Source organism: Mytilus californianus, unplaced genomic scaffold (genome assembly GCF_021869535.1).
Source record: "Mytilus californianus isolate M0D057914Y unplaced genomic scaffold, xbMytCali1.0.p SCAF_1, whole genome shotgun sequence".
Classification (NCBI taxonomy): domain Eukaryota; kingdom Metazoa; phylum Mollusca; class Bivalvia; order Mytilida; family Mytilidae; genus Mytilus; species Mytilus californianus.
The window spans coordinates 13266960-13280459 of NW_026262581.1; the positions used below are offsets into that span (position 1 = coordinate 13266960).

General features: G+C 32.4%; 1 protein-coding gene across 1 annotated transcript in view; it reads right to left on the reverse strand.

Annotated features, from left to right (window-relative positions):
- Nucleotides 1–2: 2 nt before the first annotated feature.
- Nucleotides 3–13500, reverse strand: part of LOC127737323 (zinc finger CCCH domain-containing protein 13-like) — a 27092-nt gene continuing 13594 nt past the window's right edge. Inside the window, exons 11-21 of the mRNA XM_052248277.1 lie at nt 13117–13147; nt 12694–12747; nt 12380–12537; nt 11655–11781; nt 11051–11182; nt 7534–7646; nt 6574–6648; nt 5605–5690; nt 4709–4925; nt 2506–2780; nt 3–1554 (exon numbers count right to left, since the gene is read on the reverse strand). Of these exons, the coding sequence (XP_052104237.1) occupies nt 1446–1554; nt 2506–2780; nt 4709–4925; nt 5605–5690; nt 6574–6648; nt 7534–7646; nt 11051–11182; nt 11655–11781; nt 12380–12537; nt 12694–12747; nt 13117–13147 (1377 nt within the window). The 3' untranslated portion in view covers nt 3–1445. The remainder of the gene's footprint in view (nt 1555–2505; nt 2781–4708; nt 4926–5604; nt 5691–6573; nt 6649–7533; nt 7647–11050; nt 11183–11654; nt 11782–12379; nt 12538–12693; nt 12748–13116; nt 13148–13500) is intronic.

Here is a 13500-nt window from a genome sequence, read left to right on the forward strand (position 1 = left end):
ACTTACTTTTTCACTCCTTTATTCTAAGAACTTACAACATCCAACATTTCATCAACAACAAGAAGTAATTGATAAATCCTTTTGCAAAAACAATATATTTGATAATAATATCATAAATTAGTTCAACAATAAAATAAACCAGAAATGATATCAAACAACATATTACAATGATTGACATATAAATTTCAAATTTAGTTACAGTTACTTCTGAATTGTAAATAATAATCATTATATCTTAATTTAGTTCTACTATGAAAAGATCAGGAATGATATATCACTCAACATGTTACAATGATTACGAAAAGAACTTACACATACATTTCAAATCTAATTACAGTCACGTCATACAGTGTGCGAAGCAATACTTTTCTTCACCCAAGCACTTTTAATGCAAAATTCAAAATAAAACCGCATCACAGACAGTTCGGGAACCAAACATTGATTTAATTAATGAATTTCTTAATGAAAATGTTTAAACAATAACGAATGTATAACATGATTGTCAATATATACCTATGTTTAAGAAAAATGCATTGGTTTTTCTAAAATAATCTTGGTGGGTAATCGTTATGGACACTTTCGAATCAAATCTGGGGATTTCCGGAATAAATAACGTATACTACCGGCATTTTGAACGGTAAGTTATCTGGTAATATTGCTACAATCTAAAGATATGAACAGTTGTTGCTAATGTTATCTTTCATTTGCCTTCGAATTGAAACCATGATTGAGTACGTATTCAAAGTAAAAAAACATTCTTTAGTAGATACAACGCGCGTATGGCGTACCAAATTATAAGCCTAGTATCTTTGATTAATTTTTAAATGAAAGAAAACATTTGGACCCATTTGGCATGTTGTCAATTTGTATAACGGTTACCCCCACTCTGTGAGATAGTTATTAAAAAAAACCCAGTTCAATTATCAAATTATCAGGGTTCTTTTTCTCATGCTATACAGGACAAAACATCTTTGGAATAACTTTATTTAAATATTTAAATTTGAATGGCATACTAATCTGTCTCAAATTTTGCCAAAAAAAAAACTAAGTGGAAACGTATTTACAGCGCCGAACTTGAATGAAACTTTAAGTAAAAGTGCTGAACAAAATATATCTATTTTGACAGGTTGTTTCAATATACAATGCACATTGCTTTGCTCTTTTTAGCACACTTAATTACTAAATTTCAAAAGATTCATTCCATGGAGCATAAACATTGTCTCACTACAGATTAAATACAAAGTATTTAATCAATACTGGTTGGTATGAGAAACCACCATTTCGTTTGTTTCTAATAGTAGTAATATGTTACTCATTTTGTTCTCAGCTATCGTCTAAGAATATTTACATAAATAAACGAATCGAGAAATCATACTGAAAAAAAACTACTTATTTCTACACAGCATAAGTGCATGACGTTCAAGAAATGAATCTCTGTACATTGTTCAGTACACCCTGCTCTTCTCTCTGTAGAAAGAACTTCCGCTTAAGTACTCTGACGTGGTTGAAACATTTGACGATTGTCGTTGCAAAATATGAGGTATATCTGGTAATCTGTAAAAAAACAAAATAGATAAATCGCTGGCTTTGGGTGAAATTTACGTCTTCATTGTAGTGTGAACTGCTATTTGTCATACCACATATGGTTTGTCTTTGAATTGTTTGTCACTCCTAGACTTATGGTTTTGGATTATTCCCTTGGCACAATTTTCCTATTGTCGTACAATTGAGGAAAGAGTAAACTGTTGATGTCTTTTTTCATAAATATACTTGCCCTAGTTGGCCGAGTGGCACTATCGAACAGAAGCATGTGTTCAAATCATGCCCAGGGAAGAATAAAACTTTGCGATGCACACATCGATGTGCTAAATTTGAGAAGCTACGTAAACGCAATCTGCGACATGAAATACGACGCTTCACATAGGAGAAGCGAAAAATAAAATATAATTATTTCCCAACTCTAATCAAATAAAGATTGAAATCTAATATACAATTGATTGTACTTATTTAAGAATAAATAATAGTTACTGTAGCAGAAATAAAACAGTAATAAAGCTTAATATAAAATAAGGAGGTATGGTATGATTGACAACTATCCACCAGAGACCTAATGACGAGACGTTATCAGCTATGAGTCACCGAACGGCCTTCAACAATGAGCAAAAACCATATCACATAGCCAGCTATAAAAGGCCCCGATATAACAAACGTCAAACAATTCAAACGAAAAAACTAACGACCTTAATATTGTACAAAACAATATATACTCCAAGATGCGACAACCATTGAATTATAGGCTCTTGACTAAAAATGTTATCGCAAAAGAGCAAAATCTTCATTAAATAATTCCCGGTTTATTCGATTTTTTTAAGCTTTGTATGTTTTTGTTTGTTTGTCTGTATTTGTGATAAATCTAGTATTGTCCCTTTGGATTCTTTCCAATTGAGATACACTATTCCGTATATTCATTATATATCCATAATCAAAGGTTTATTGATTACTTACTGTGCATATTTATTAACCCGTTGCACGTATTCCTTTGTATAATGATCAGGATTAGCCGTTCCTTCCTCGAAATCAACAGCTTGTTTCCTGAGTAAAAATGCAGACTGTTTGCTTAGTGGTTGTGATAAAGGATTCATGTCCCTCTGAACAGATGGAGGTCTCCGACGAGGAGGCATTTGGTATTTCTGATTTGACATGTCCAAAGGATTGTCACAAATATTATCGTGCATCGACAAAAACAAAGGTATATAACACATGTAGTCCAAAAACGAGATCTACAATATAAACAAGGTAATAAACAGCTTGATGTTTGACACGTTAAATTAAACTATATATTAAAACTAAGACTCAACTGGAGTACTGTGGTTGATATGAAACACAACAGCAGTAACATTTCGACATGTTTTTCTCCCAGATAATTGGATTTTTTTAAATCGATTATTCAGAATAAAAGTTTGCCGGTTTTTCGTCCGATCAGATGCAAATGAGGATAGTTCGAAGGGCCTTCCATATATAACCCCTTCTGAGTTTTATTTAAAATTCGCCACAACGTTTAAGAGAAAATTATGAAAATGTGATTAGCATTGTGTTTAAAAGGAAGTTCATGTCATCAAGTTTGCCATTTGATCGATATTAAATGAAGATCGTTTGTGAGGGTCTCCCAATTATCAATTTAACACATTTCCCCTCGCAAAAAAGATTTTAATATGAAAATTGGCCAATTAGAATCAAATATTGTCTCTGATAGCCATGTCTTTTGATCAGTAAATGTGTTGTAAAGCATTTTCCATACACCACTTCTGCCTCACTTCGGTTATTAGAAACCGATGTCAGCTTAAAAGGTCCTGGGTCCTTTCATACATTATTTCTACCAAGTTTGGATAATATTAGTTAAATTTCAAAGAAAATGATGAAGATGTCATTTCTCCTATGGTTTGAAGGGAACTTTATGCTACCAACGTCACCAAGTTTGCCATCTGATCAACATTTAATTAGTATTGTTTAAACATTGTATCCCAATCATTAATCGTATAAAGTTTCAGGATATTTTGCCTTGTAGTTTGAGAGAAGATTTTAAAATATTGGTCAATCAGAATCAGTGATTGCTTTTGCAATTAAAAATCATGCTTCCTTTTTTCAAGGGGCCTCGGTGGCCGAGTGGTCTAAGTAGTCGAACTTCTGTATCACTAGCCAGTCAACACTGAGGTGAGTTCGAATCTCGCACGGGGCAGGTGCACTCGACTCCAATCTTAATTGATAAGGATTGTTAGTTTCATACCGAAGGTCGGTGTTTCTCTCCGGGCACTCCGGCTTCCTCCACCAATAAAAACTGACCGCCACGAAATAGCACAATAGTATTGAAAGTTGTGTTAAACACCAATCGATCAATCAATCAATCCTTTTTTCAAACCAATAAACCGTGTGTTGTCATAGATAATGATGCCTAATTACTACGTGAAAAATAATATTTTGGATACATGTATTGATAACGTTGACAATTCATTGGCCAACAACTTATACTCATACTCATGATGATGAAAGTCATTCCAGAAACACATGTCGTTAGGGGACAATCATTTAGTTTTCGGGGTTGCAGGAGGATTTTGAAAGTAAATATCCTGGCCTGATTAGAGCTGAAATAAAATAACCATGCCCAAGACATTCTGAATATGTCTCAAATGAAACTCAAAATGCAGGAAATAATTGTATAAACAAGAGATAATAAGTTTATATTTTGATACCTCGGAAAAAACAAACATGCGTAGCAACAGATCAAAATGAATAGTAAATCCACAAAAAATCCACCTACCCTCCCTTCCAATATCAAATGGATGTTCCCTTAGTATCAGTATCATTTTTTTTTCCAATCACTTCCCGTAACCTGATCTGTTAATAAGATATGAAGTCACCTTTGGTATTGAAGTAATCTGGTTATTTAGCACATACTTTTAGAACAAACATCTTTTGAAAAGACTGAGAATTCATACATTACGAATCATATTTCTTTTCTTGTTTTTATGTTGTATTCAATATTGACTATCATGTTGTTGTTGTTGTCGCCATTGTGTTAAACCAAAAATATTTTATTCACTGTAATATCTAGTATTTGCAGCCAATTCAACTGGTGTATTATATATAAAATCTAGTTTTGTCATGACTAATTAAGAGCAGCACTGTGTTATCACATTGATGTGAGCATTACCTCGCCAAAAGTATTAGGTTCCATTTTCTCCATAACATACTCTTGTTGTGACCAGTTTAGACCACCGGCCATCAACTCAATCTTCAAAGACTCCTCCGTTACATAATTACTGTCACGATACGTCGGCACATTGGTGTAGAACATAGCTTTATATAAATCTAATTTCCGTTCTATGTCTAGAAGGTTACATATTTCTAATAGTTGTCTGCTTAAATCGCTGAAATAAATAAACCAAGTTTAAAACTGGAAAACATGACTATAAAAATGAACATCACAATATAAAAAGAAACCCCCTTATATTGCATTAAATACAATTTGAATGTCAAACAAAAAGATTGAAAGATAACTTATGTTTGATATATTTTTTGGGTAAGAAAGCTGATGTATTTGCTTTTGTCATTAAGCAACTTTTAATGTGTTTCATATGAACATTTCTGATTAAAAAGATATAATTTGTATCAACCACTACTCGATTTTGAAATCTACACTTATCAACTTATCGGCTATGTGATTAACATAGATCGGGAAAAGGAGGGAACTGGGGGAAATCCCGCATTAATATTTTCCCAAAAAAACATTTCATTTTTAAACATGGTAACCATCCTAACGTTTCTACTTATTTTTACATCCCTGGCTTTAGAAAAATTAGGTTTAAGCGTTTCTTGTGATGGTAAATAAAGAAAAGCGCTTCGGCCGAACGTTATGTTTAAATCTATTTTCATTTCATATTAAATCCATATATTTCTGTTAATTCAACGGAGTCAAACACCATACAAAATAATCAAATGATATCTAAGCATTTTTAAAAGATTCCCCCTATGCAAACACCATGGTGAAAACTAATTGAAATATAAATGTGTTGATAATGTGTACAGAAAATGATTGCTATAACTTACTCCATTGTTGAAACTCTTTCGCATAAAGCTGTGAGTACAGCAAACATTCTAAATGTAACACGAGTGGCTTCATCAATATTCAAAACCTGACGAGAGATATGAGTACATAACATAATTATTTCTTCAACAAATTCAATTATTAAATTAAATATAAAATACGTTGCAAACATAAACAATATAAAAACAGACTAAAACACTGGTATTTTGGACAATGGAACATACTCCACTTAAAATGTATCAAGTTTTAAATTTGTAAAATACAAGACAACTTTTGGACTCAAGGGTAACTCCTTTTTGGTCCGTTTTTGTCATCCTCCCCTCGTTTATTCAGGCATTTATACATCCTCGCTTTCAAATATTTGGATTTGAGCGTTCCTGATGAAGGTTAATCCAGAAAAGCACTTTCTTGGAACGTATAACATTTATAAAGTGTGATTTTCATTTTCTAAGGCACTGATGATGCGCAATGAAACTTATATTATTTGTTTGTCTTTAAGCTAATATTCAATGAAACTGCCGCAAGCAAAAAGACATATTCAATACAAACTTGAAGATGCAGTTAATATTTTACCAGAGACAATTTTAATTGATATTCGTGAAGCAAATTTTGAACTTATATACAAATGTTGCACAGTCAGTAATATAATTAAACAATATAATAATGTGTAAAATACCTGGGCTCTGGGTCATAAAACTTTACTCAGTATAAAATTTCGCTCTAAACACCAAATCCAGTATTTTGATTGGTTAAATGTTGAGTCTGAGTTCGATAATCGTACTCGAAATTTGTATAACCGCTAGGTCTGGTCCCGCTTAAGCTTAGTTGAAAATAATTATAATTTTGCAATGTGTCATTACATCCCATTCAATTTGAAAGTTTAAAAAGTGTATGTATAAAACAAGCACAAAACCTAAAGTGCACTGGAAACAACAAATACTGAACACTACAGAAAAATGCTTACAACTTACCCGAAAGACATATTCCATTTGTTTAGGTGTCATGTGTTGAATTGATTCAATACCATCAAGAGCAGATTTTGTGTTCTAAAATTATGTATACAGTTATAATGTGACGACTGATAAAGTATAAAAAAGAAGTGTAATCATCATTCAAGCTACATTCATCGCTTCAAAGCAAATAAAAAAAAGTTATATGCATGTATATATATAGATTCTACCATTGCATCGAGTGTGATAAGATATTTATCCACTCGAGACAGTTAAATATTTAAAATTTAACTGTCGATAGTGGATAAATATCGTATTACACGAGATTTGGTGGTGGAATCTGTTTCTCTAATGATTTTCAAACAATACGCAGGCAAAATTATTCCTTCTTTTCGAATGATCTGCAAAAAGATGTGTTCTTTCTATGTGACGTCATCAGGTATGGTCGCCTTTTTTCATGCCGTCACAATAAGAAATTCAGAGGAAAGCAAGTAAATTCGACGTCATAACCCGATTTTAACCAATGGAGAACTGAGATCAAACGAACCACACGTTGATTAAATTTTTTTATACAATGGGTGCAGAAAGGGATAAATTGACGAAGAATTAGAGAAATATATATATTTAGATTTTAGGTTTGCAAGAAAAACGATGAACAATTAAAGGTGGCAAAATGTTTTTTGGCCATTCTTAAAACTTTCTTTTGGTTTTGATGGTTCCAACGATCTATGTATCTGACTTCGACCTTTGTGTGACTGCCCAACAATGCGACAGCAGTCCAACGAGTATAAAATCAAAAGACATCTAGAGGGTAACATTCCGTAGACAACTGACAAAGGTATGAACATAGTTCGAGTTTTAAAACTTTTAATTACGATCAATGGAATGGTAAAAAGTATATAAACTGACACATAAAATAATACTGATGAAAGAGCAAGTAGTTTTCAGAATGTAATAAAATCATTTAATATCGATAATTACCTTATAATCAATGAATGTATCAAAGTTAGTGTCTTCAACAACAAAAGCTTTAGCATATCCATCAACTTTCTTTGGATCAACAAGTCGGTAGTGCGCTAGGAAATCAATAGATCCTAAAATACACAGCAAAAGCTTTAGCATATCCTTCAATCTTTTTTTAGATCCACAACCGGTCTTGCGCTACTAAATCTATTGATCCTAAGGTGCAATTCAAATGCTTTAGCATATCCGTCAACTTTCTTCGGATAGATAAAACGGTAATGCACTAGGAAATCTATTGGTCCTAAAATGAATGGATCTACTTTTAAGTAAGGATATAACATACTCTATTACGGTAATTACCGAACCGAGTATCGGTATTGCAGGTTCAATCTGTAACATATATCCGACGATTGTATCCATACTGACATGACAATTAGGTAAATCTTAAAGCATTTTCTACTGGTTTAAAATTATCCTATGGAGAGGTTTTTTTTATTTCACGCAGTGGTAATGGAATAGGCCACGTGTCAGTCAAATATGTCACCTAATAATAACAGTATCAACGAATCAAGTATGACCGGACGAAAAGCATGTCAATTATTTGGACTACCATCTTTCAGACTTTAATAATTATATCTTATAAATGCCATCTATATCTCAAACTTTCCCTTATAATTATCTTTTGGTTGAAAATGTATGTTTCTACTAATCTGATAATGGACTTCGTAGATCTACGTGTCAAAGACAGTTTTTAGGAGTTTATCTTAACAATGGACAATAATTGCTTAATCCATAGTAATATAAAATTGAGAATGGAAATGGGAATATGTCAAAGAGACAACAACCCGACCAAAGAGCAGACAATAGCCGAAGGCCACCAATGGGTCTTCAACGCAGCAAAAATCCCGCACCCGGAGGTGGTCCTCAGCTGGCCCCTAAATAAAATTGTGTATTAGTTCAGTGAAAATGGACGTCACACTAAACTCCAACACATATAAATGAACTAAAACTAAAAAACATACAAGACTAACAAAGGCCAGAGGCTCCTGACTTGGGACAGGCGCAAAAATGCGGCGGGGTTAAACATGTTTTGTGAGATCTCAACCCTCCCCCTATACCTCTAGCCAATGTAGAATAAAGAAACACAAAGCAATACGCACAGTAAAACTCAGTTTAAAAAAAGTCCGAGTCCGATGTCAGAATAGGTAACAAAAGAAACTTAGCAAAATGACAATGATACATAAATGAACAAAGGACTACCAGCAGTTACTGACATGCCAGCTCCAGACCTCAATTAAACTGATAGAAAGATTATGTCTTCATCATATGAAAATCAAGTACAATCCCTCCCGTTAGGGGTTTAGTATCATACCATCATAAAATATACGAGAAGAACATAACCCGTATCATGCCAACAACTGGTTTTAGAATAAATGTGTTTATTTCCGATGCAAAGACCCTATGAGTGAATCAATATTAATACCAAAATATGCAATCCTTAATGACTTGACAACAGTATCGTAACTATATCCTTTCCGAATAAGTCTGTTTAAAGGTTTGGTTAGCTTTTGAGGTGAATGCCGACATTTTTGTGCTTTGTAAAGAATATTATAAAAAAATATTGGATGTGAAATACCTGAACGTACAAGATGTCTGCATGTTGATTTATATTTACGAATGATGTCCTTGTACCGATGATAAAATTTAGTAAATATTTTGACTAGTTTGTGATATCGAAAACCCTGGTGTAATAATTTTTCAGTAATACAGAGATTTCTTTCGTTGAAATCAAATACGTTGTTACATACACGAGCGAATCGAACAAGTTGAGATATATAAACACCATAAGATGGCAATAAGGGAACGTCACCATCTAAAAATGGATAATTAACAATAGGAAATGAAAAATCATCTCTTTTATCATAAATTTTAATATTAAGCTTCCCGTTAAAGATAAAGATATCAAGATCCAGGAAAGAGCAGTGTTCATTGTTAGTATTAGCTTTATTTAAAGTCAGTTCAGCAGGATAAATCTCTTTAGTGTACATACTGAAGTCGTCATTATTGAGAGCCAATATATCATCTAAATATCTAAAAGTGTTATTAATTTTTGGAATCAGATGTTGTTTCGATGATGAGTCTTTGCTAATTTTAGTCATAAATTGTAACTCATAACAATACAGAAACATGTCTGCAATAAGTGGTGCACAGTATTTTTTTATTACTATGTTTGATATACTTTTTAAAAATAATTTATATTCAGTTAAGGAAAAGGACGCTAAGCGTAAACACCGAACTCAATATTGTATTATATCATATATTCTTTTTGTATCGTTAATAAATTGTTAAACTTTATCCCGACGTGAATCTTCATTTAATAACCAGCAAATAGTATGGCTATACAAATCTTGCGTTCACATGTTTCCATACAAATTTGCTAATGATAGCAAGTCTTTCAAAACTTCAATTGGTTCGTAACATTTAAGGCTTCGTCAAATATATGACCAGTATACTGAAGGAAGAACCATTTGTGTTGTTTAATTATTGTTATAAACACGATTGTTCAATCAACATGTTTTGCTGTTGTGTACAACAGTTGATTATTTTAGCCTCAGACACTTACGACAGATATTGGCAATTGTTAACAATAATATGGATTAAATATCAAATATCTATGTTTATATCTTCAGTTCCTATATGAAAATATCAATAGGATGTGGTTTCATTGCCAATGCGATCGTTTATCCACCAGTGTTCAAATGGCATGCATTTTAGAAACTGTAGGTCACCGTAATGCCTTACTATGAGTGACATCCTTACCATCTAGTCGGCTATAAAAGTCCAACATGACGAAAGTATGAAAACAACACGTCATAAATTTCATGAGTCCGAAGCGCTTTTTCAGGATTTACCTTCATAAGGAAGCTCAATGTCAAATATTTGAAAGCCAAGGATGTATAAGAACCGAAACAGTTGAAGAGCTATATGACCAAAAAGGACCTACAAAATAGCCAAATGTGAAACAATGCATACGAGGGAACAAACGCCCCGATCTATGACAAAGCAATAAACGAAAACTAAATATGACAGAGAGCAACCAACGACCAATGTTTTGAATAATTTGAAAATTTTCTATCGCGCTACCTTTTAAAACGTGGAATTATTCGAAACACTTAGGTGTTTCTATCCCAGGCATAGGTTGTCTTAACCGTTTTGGCACATTTTTTGGAATATTTGGTTTTAAATGCTTTTTAATTCGTATTTGATTTGGCCATCCCATTGTTTTGATTCCAGATCCACTGATGAACCTGATGTGGACGAAACGCGCATACAAAGCAAAATGAAATTTAGTTACAGTGAAAGTGTAGATTTAAATTGTATATGAACATCACCGGATGATTTTCTGATGTTGAATCTGATTAATATTCAGATAAAAGCAATTCTGCATTAAACAGATACACTGATAGACAATATGATACACTCATTGCCAGATAATTTTGCTAGATTTCTAGAAGTTTCTTGATAAGAAGGATACCTTGTTCATCAATATTTGCACATTTATATGCATTTTCATGAAGTCGACATTCGGCTATTATTCTCAGCATATGGCGTCGTAATGCAGACCCTCCTCGCTTCATCAGTATATTTATTCTTCTTTGACCATTTACTGCAACCCAAAAGAAATTATGAATTAAAGCTTGCCTAGTTAAAACATATACAAAGTATGTGATAAAGATAATCACATTTATTCAATGAATTATCTTTCCAGGCACCTGAGATCAGTTCCGGTTTTTGGTGGGGTTCGTGTTGCTTAGTCTTATGTTTTCTATGATGTAGTGTGTTATAATTTGTATAATGTTGATTGTTATTTGGTCGTTTTTCGTTTTTTGCCAAGGCGTTGTTAGTTTGTTTTCGACTTTGAATGTCTCTTTGATATTTTTCGTCACTTTTTTTTTAGTGTTTTCTGGCTCTTCTTGATTTGTATTTTGACCAACTGACTTTAGGATAAATCTGGAAATTCTGATACATTTGATATCATTTTGACATCTTGAATACAAATTTATGATAATCGAACCAAAAAAAAAAAAGATCCAATTTATGCATTCGAAAAATGAAGGTTTATGATAAAGTAAACTTACATGTGGTTATATCTAGATCTTCTTGCTTAGCAAGCTCGTCATCATCCATATCTCCAAAGTCATCAGCATGTTTTGTTCCAATGAAGAAGCTACCCTCTTTGAATCTAATATCATTTCCAAAAAGAGCCTGTAAAACAACAAATCATGTATGCATTTAATAACACAGTTATGTTTACAATACCTTCTTTAATGATAGCAAAAAACTCGTTCTCTTGTAACAACCTTCATTATGTATTAAAAGATCTCCACTCCAAAGTATAAGTCTCATGTACTACGCCACCGATGATGGTGTATACTATAAAATGTGAAAAGGAAATACCATACTGTTAAAGTATGAAGAATACAAAAAATTAAAGTGCAAAGCTCTACGACAACGCCGCTGCTGTGTTTGTTATATATGTTACACATGATCAATCACTTATGTAAATATATACACATATAAACTGCACACAAAATAATACAAAAAAAGAAAAAAAAAAACAACCCTCCAGTCCTATCAGTCTTACTAATAATAAAAAGGGGGGACTTATCAAATAAAATTTTACCAAGTCATTTTATTAACGATCGCTTTGACTCTTGCTAAATGACAGGAACCCCCGTTTCGGCGGGAAACTGACTATACGATAGATACGACACTTTTTCATCATGAAAAAGACGAGAAAATAATGCACTCTTATTCACTACGTTCAACCGTATGAAATTATATTTAAGTAAACTAAGTTTACTTTTAATTTCTTTGCAATTTCTTTCGCAGTAAGTGTAGGATCAATTCCAAGTCTACGCAATGTTTCATCATCCAGGTCTTTTAAATCTATCAGCTTTTTCTTAAGCCGTAGTTTTCCATCCGCTCCCATCTCTACCACTGAATCCCACTTTGATTTTTCTACAATTTAAAAAGAAAATTTTTTTTCCAAAATTTGTTTTAAAAAATAATCTCAACAAGACAAATAGAATTATTACATAAATATTTTGTATTTCCGAATATACGGAAAACATAGAAACTTTGTTTCAAGATAAATATATATGTATAAATATATACCTTCGTCGCCTCTATTTGTTCTTTTCAAACTGTCGTCGTCATCATCACCCTCATCTGAAGTAGACAAGATTTTAGGTTTGTCAACTGTTTAGTTATATATAAAAATATCGTATACTTAAACGAATTTTCATGGAATTTTGTACCAAAATTAGCTTTTTAATTTTTCACATATCTAAACTTTATTTTATTTTTTCTGAGTTTTTGTTATATCTCCGTGAATGCAAATTATTACCTCCTGAAATCAAAACATATAGTCACAAAATAAAAAAAAATCCCGTTTTTTGGGACGACTAAGAATTTCCTGCAGTGAGTTTCTTTTATGGAGCAAAAATACTAAAATGGCATACAATAAAAAAAATTATAATTACATGTATAACTTGATTGTGTTATTTTATCAATGCTATTGTTATGATTAACGCTTACATTGGGATGACTCTCTATCTTCCATTCCAGGCTACAAATATAAATAAGATATCAATAAAATCTTAGTTCAAATACCATACGTACAAATACGGAGCAGGATATCTAAAAACAGTTGACAACAGAAAGGAAAACTTTAATATTCATGAAATTTTCTTGGTAAAATGCCTGCAGTTATATCAAGATGGTCAACTTTAAAACGCATTGGATCAGAAATACACACATGACATAGTTTGAATGTGTATTACAAATATAAGTCTATTAGGTTGAACTTTTAAAAGTTGTTTAGCCATAATCAGGTGCAAAAATCTTTAATTAATATCATTTTTGATTTAAATTCAGGAAATGTTTACTGAACACATGCAGAATTTTGGATCGCGGGAATAA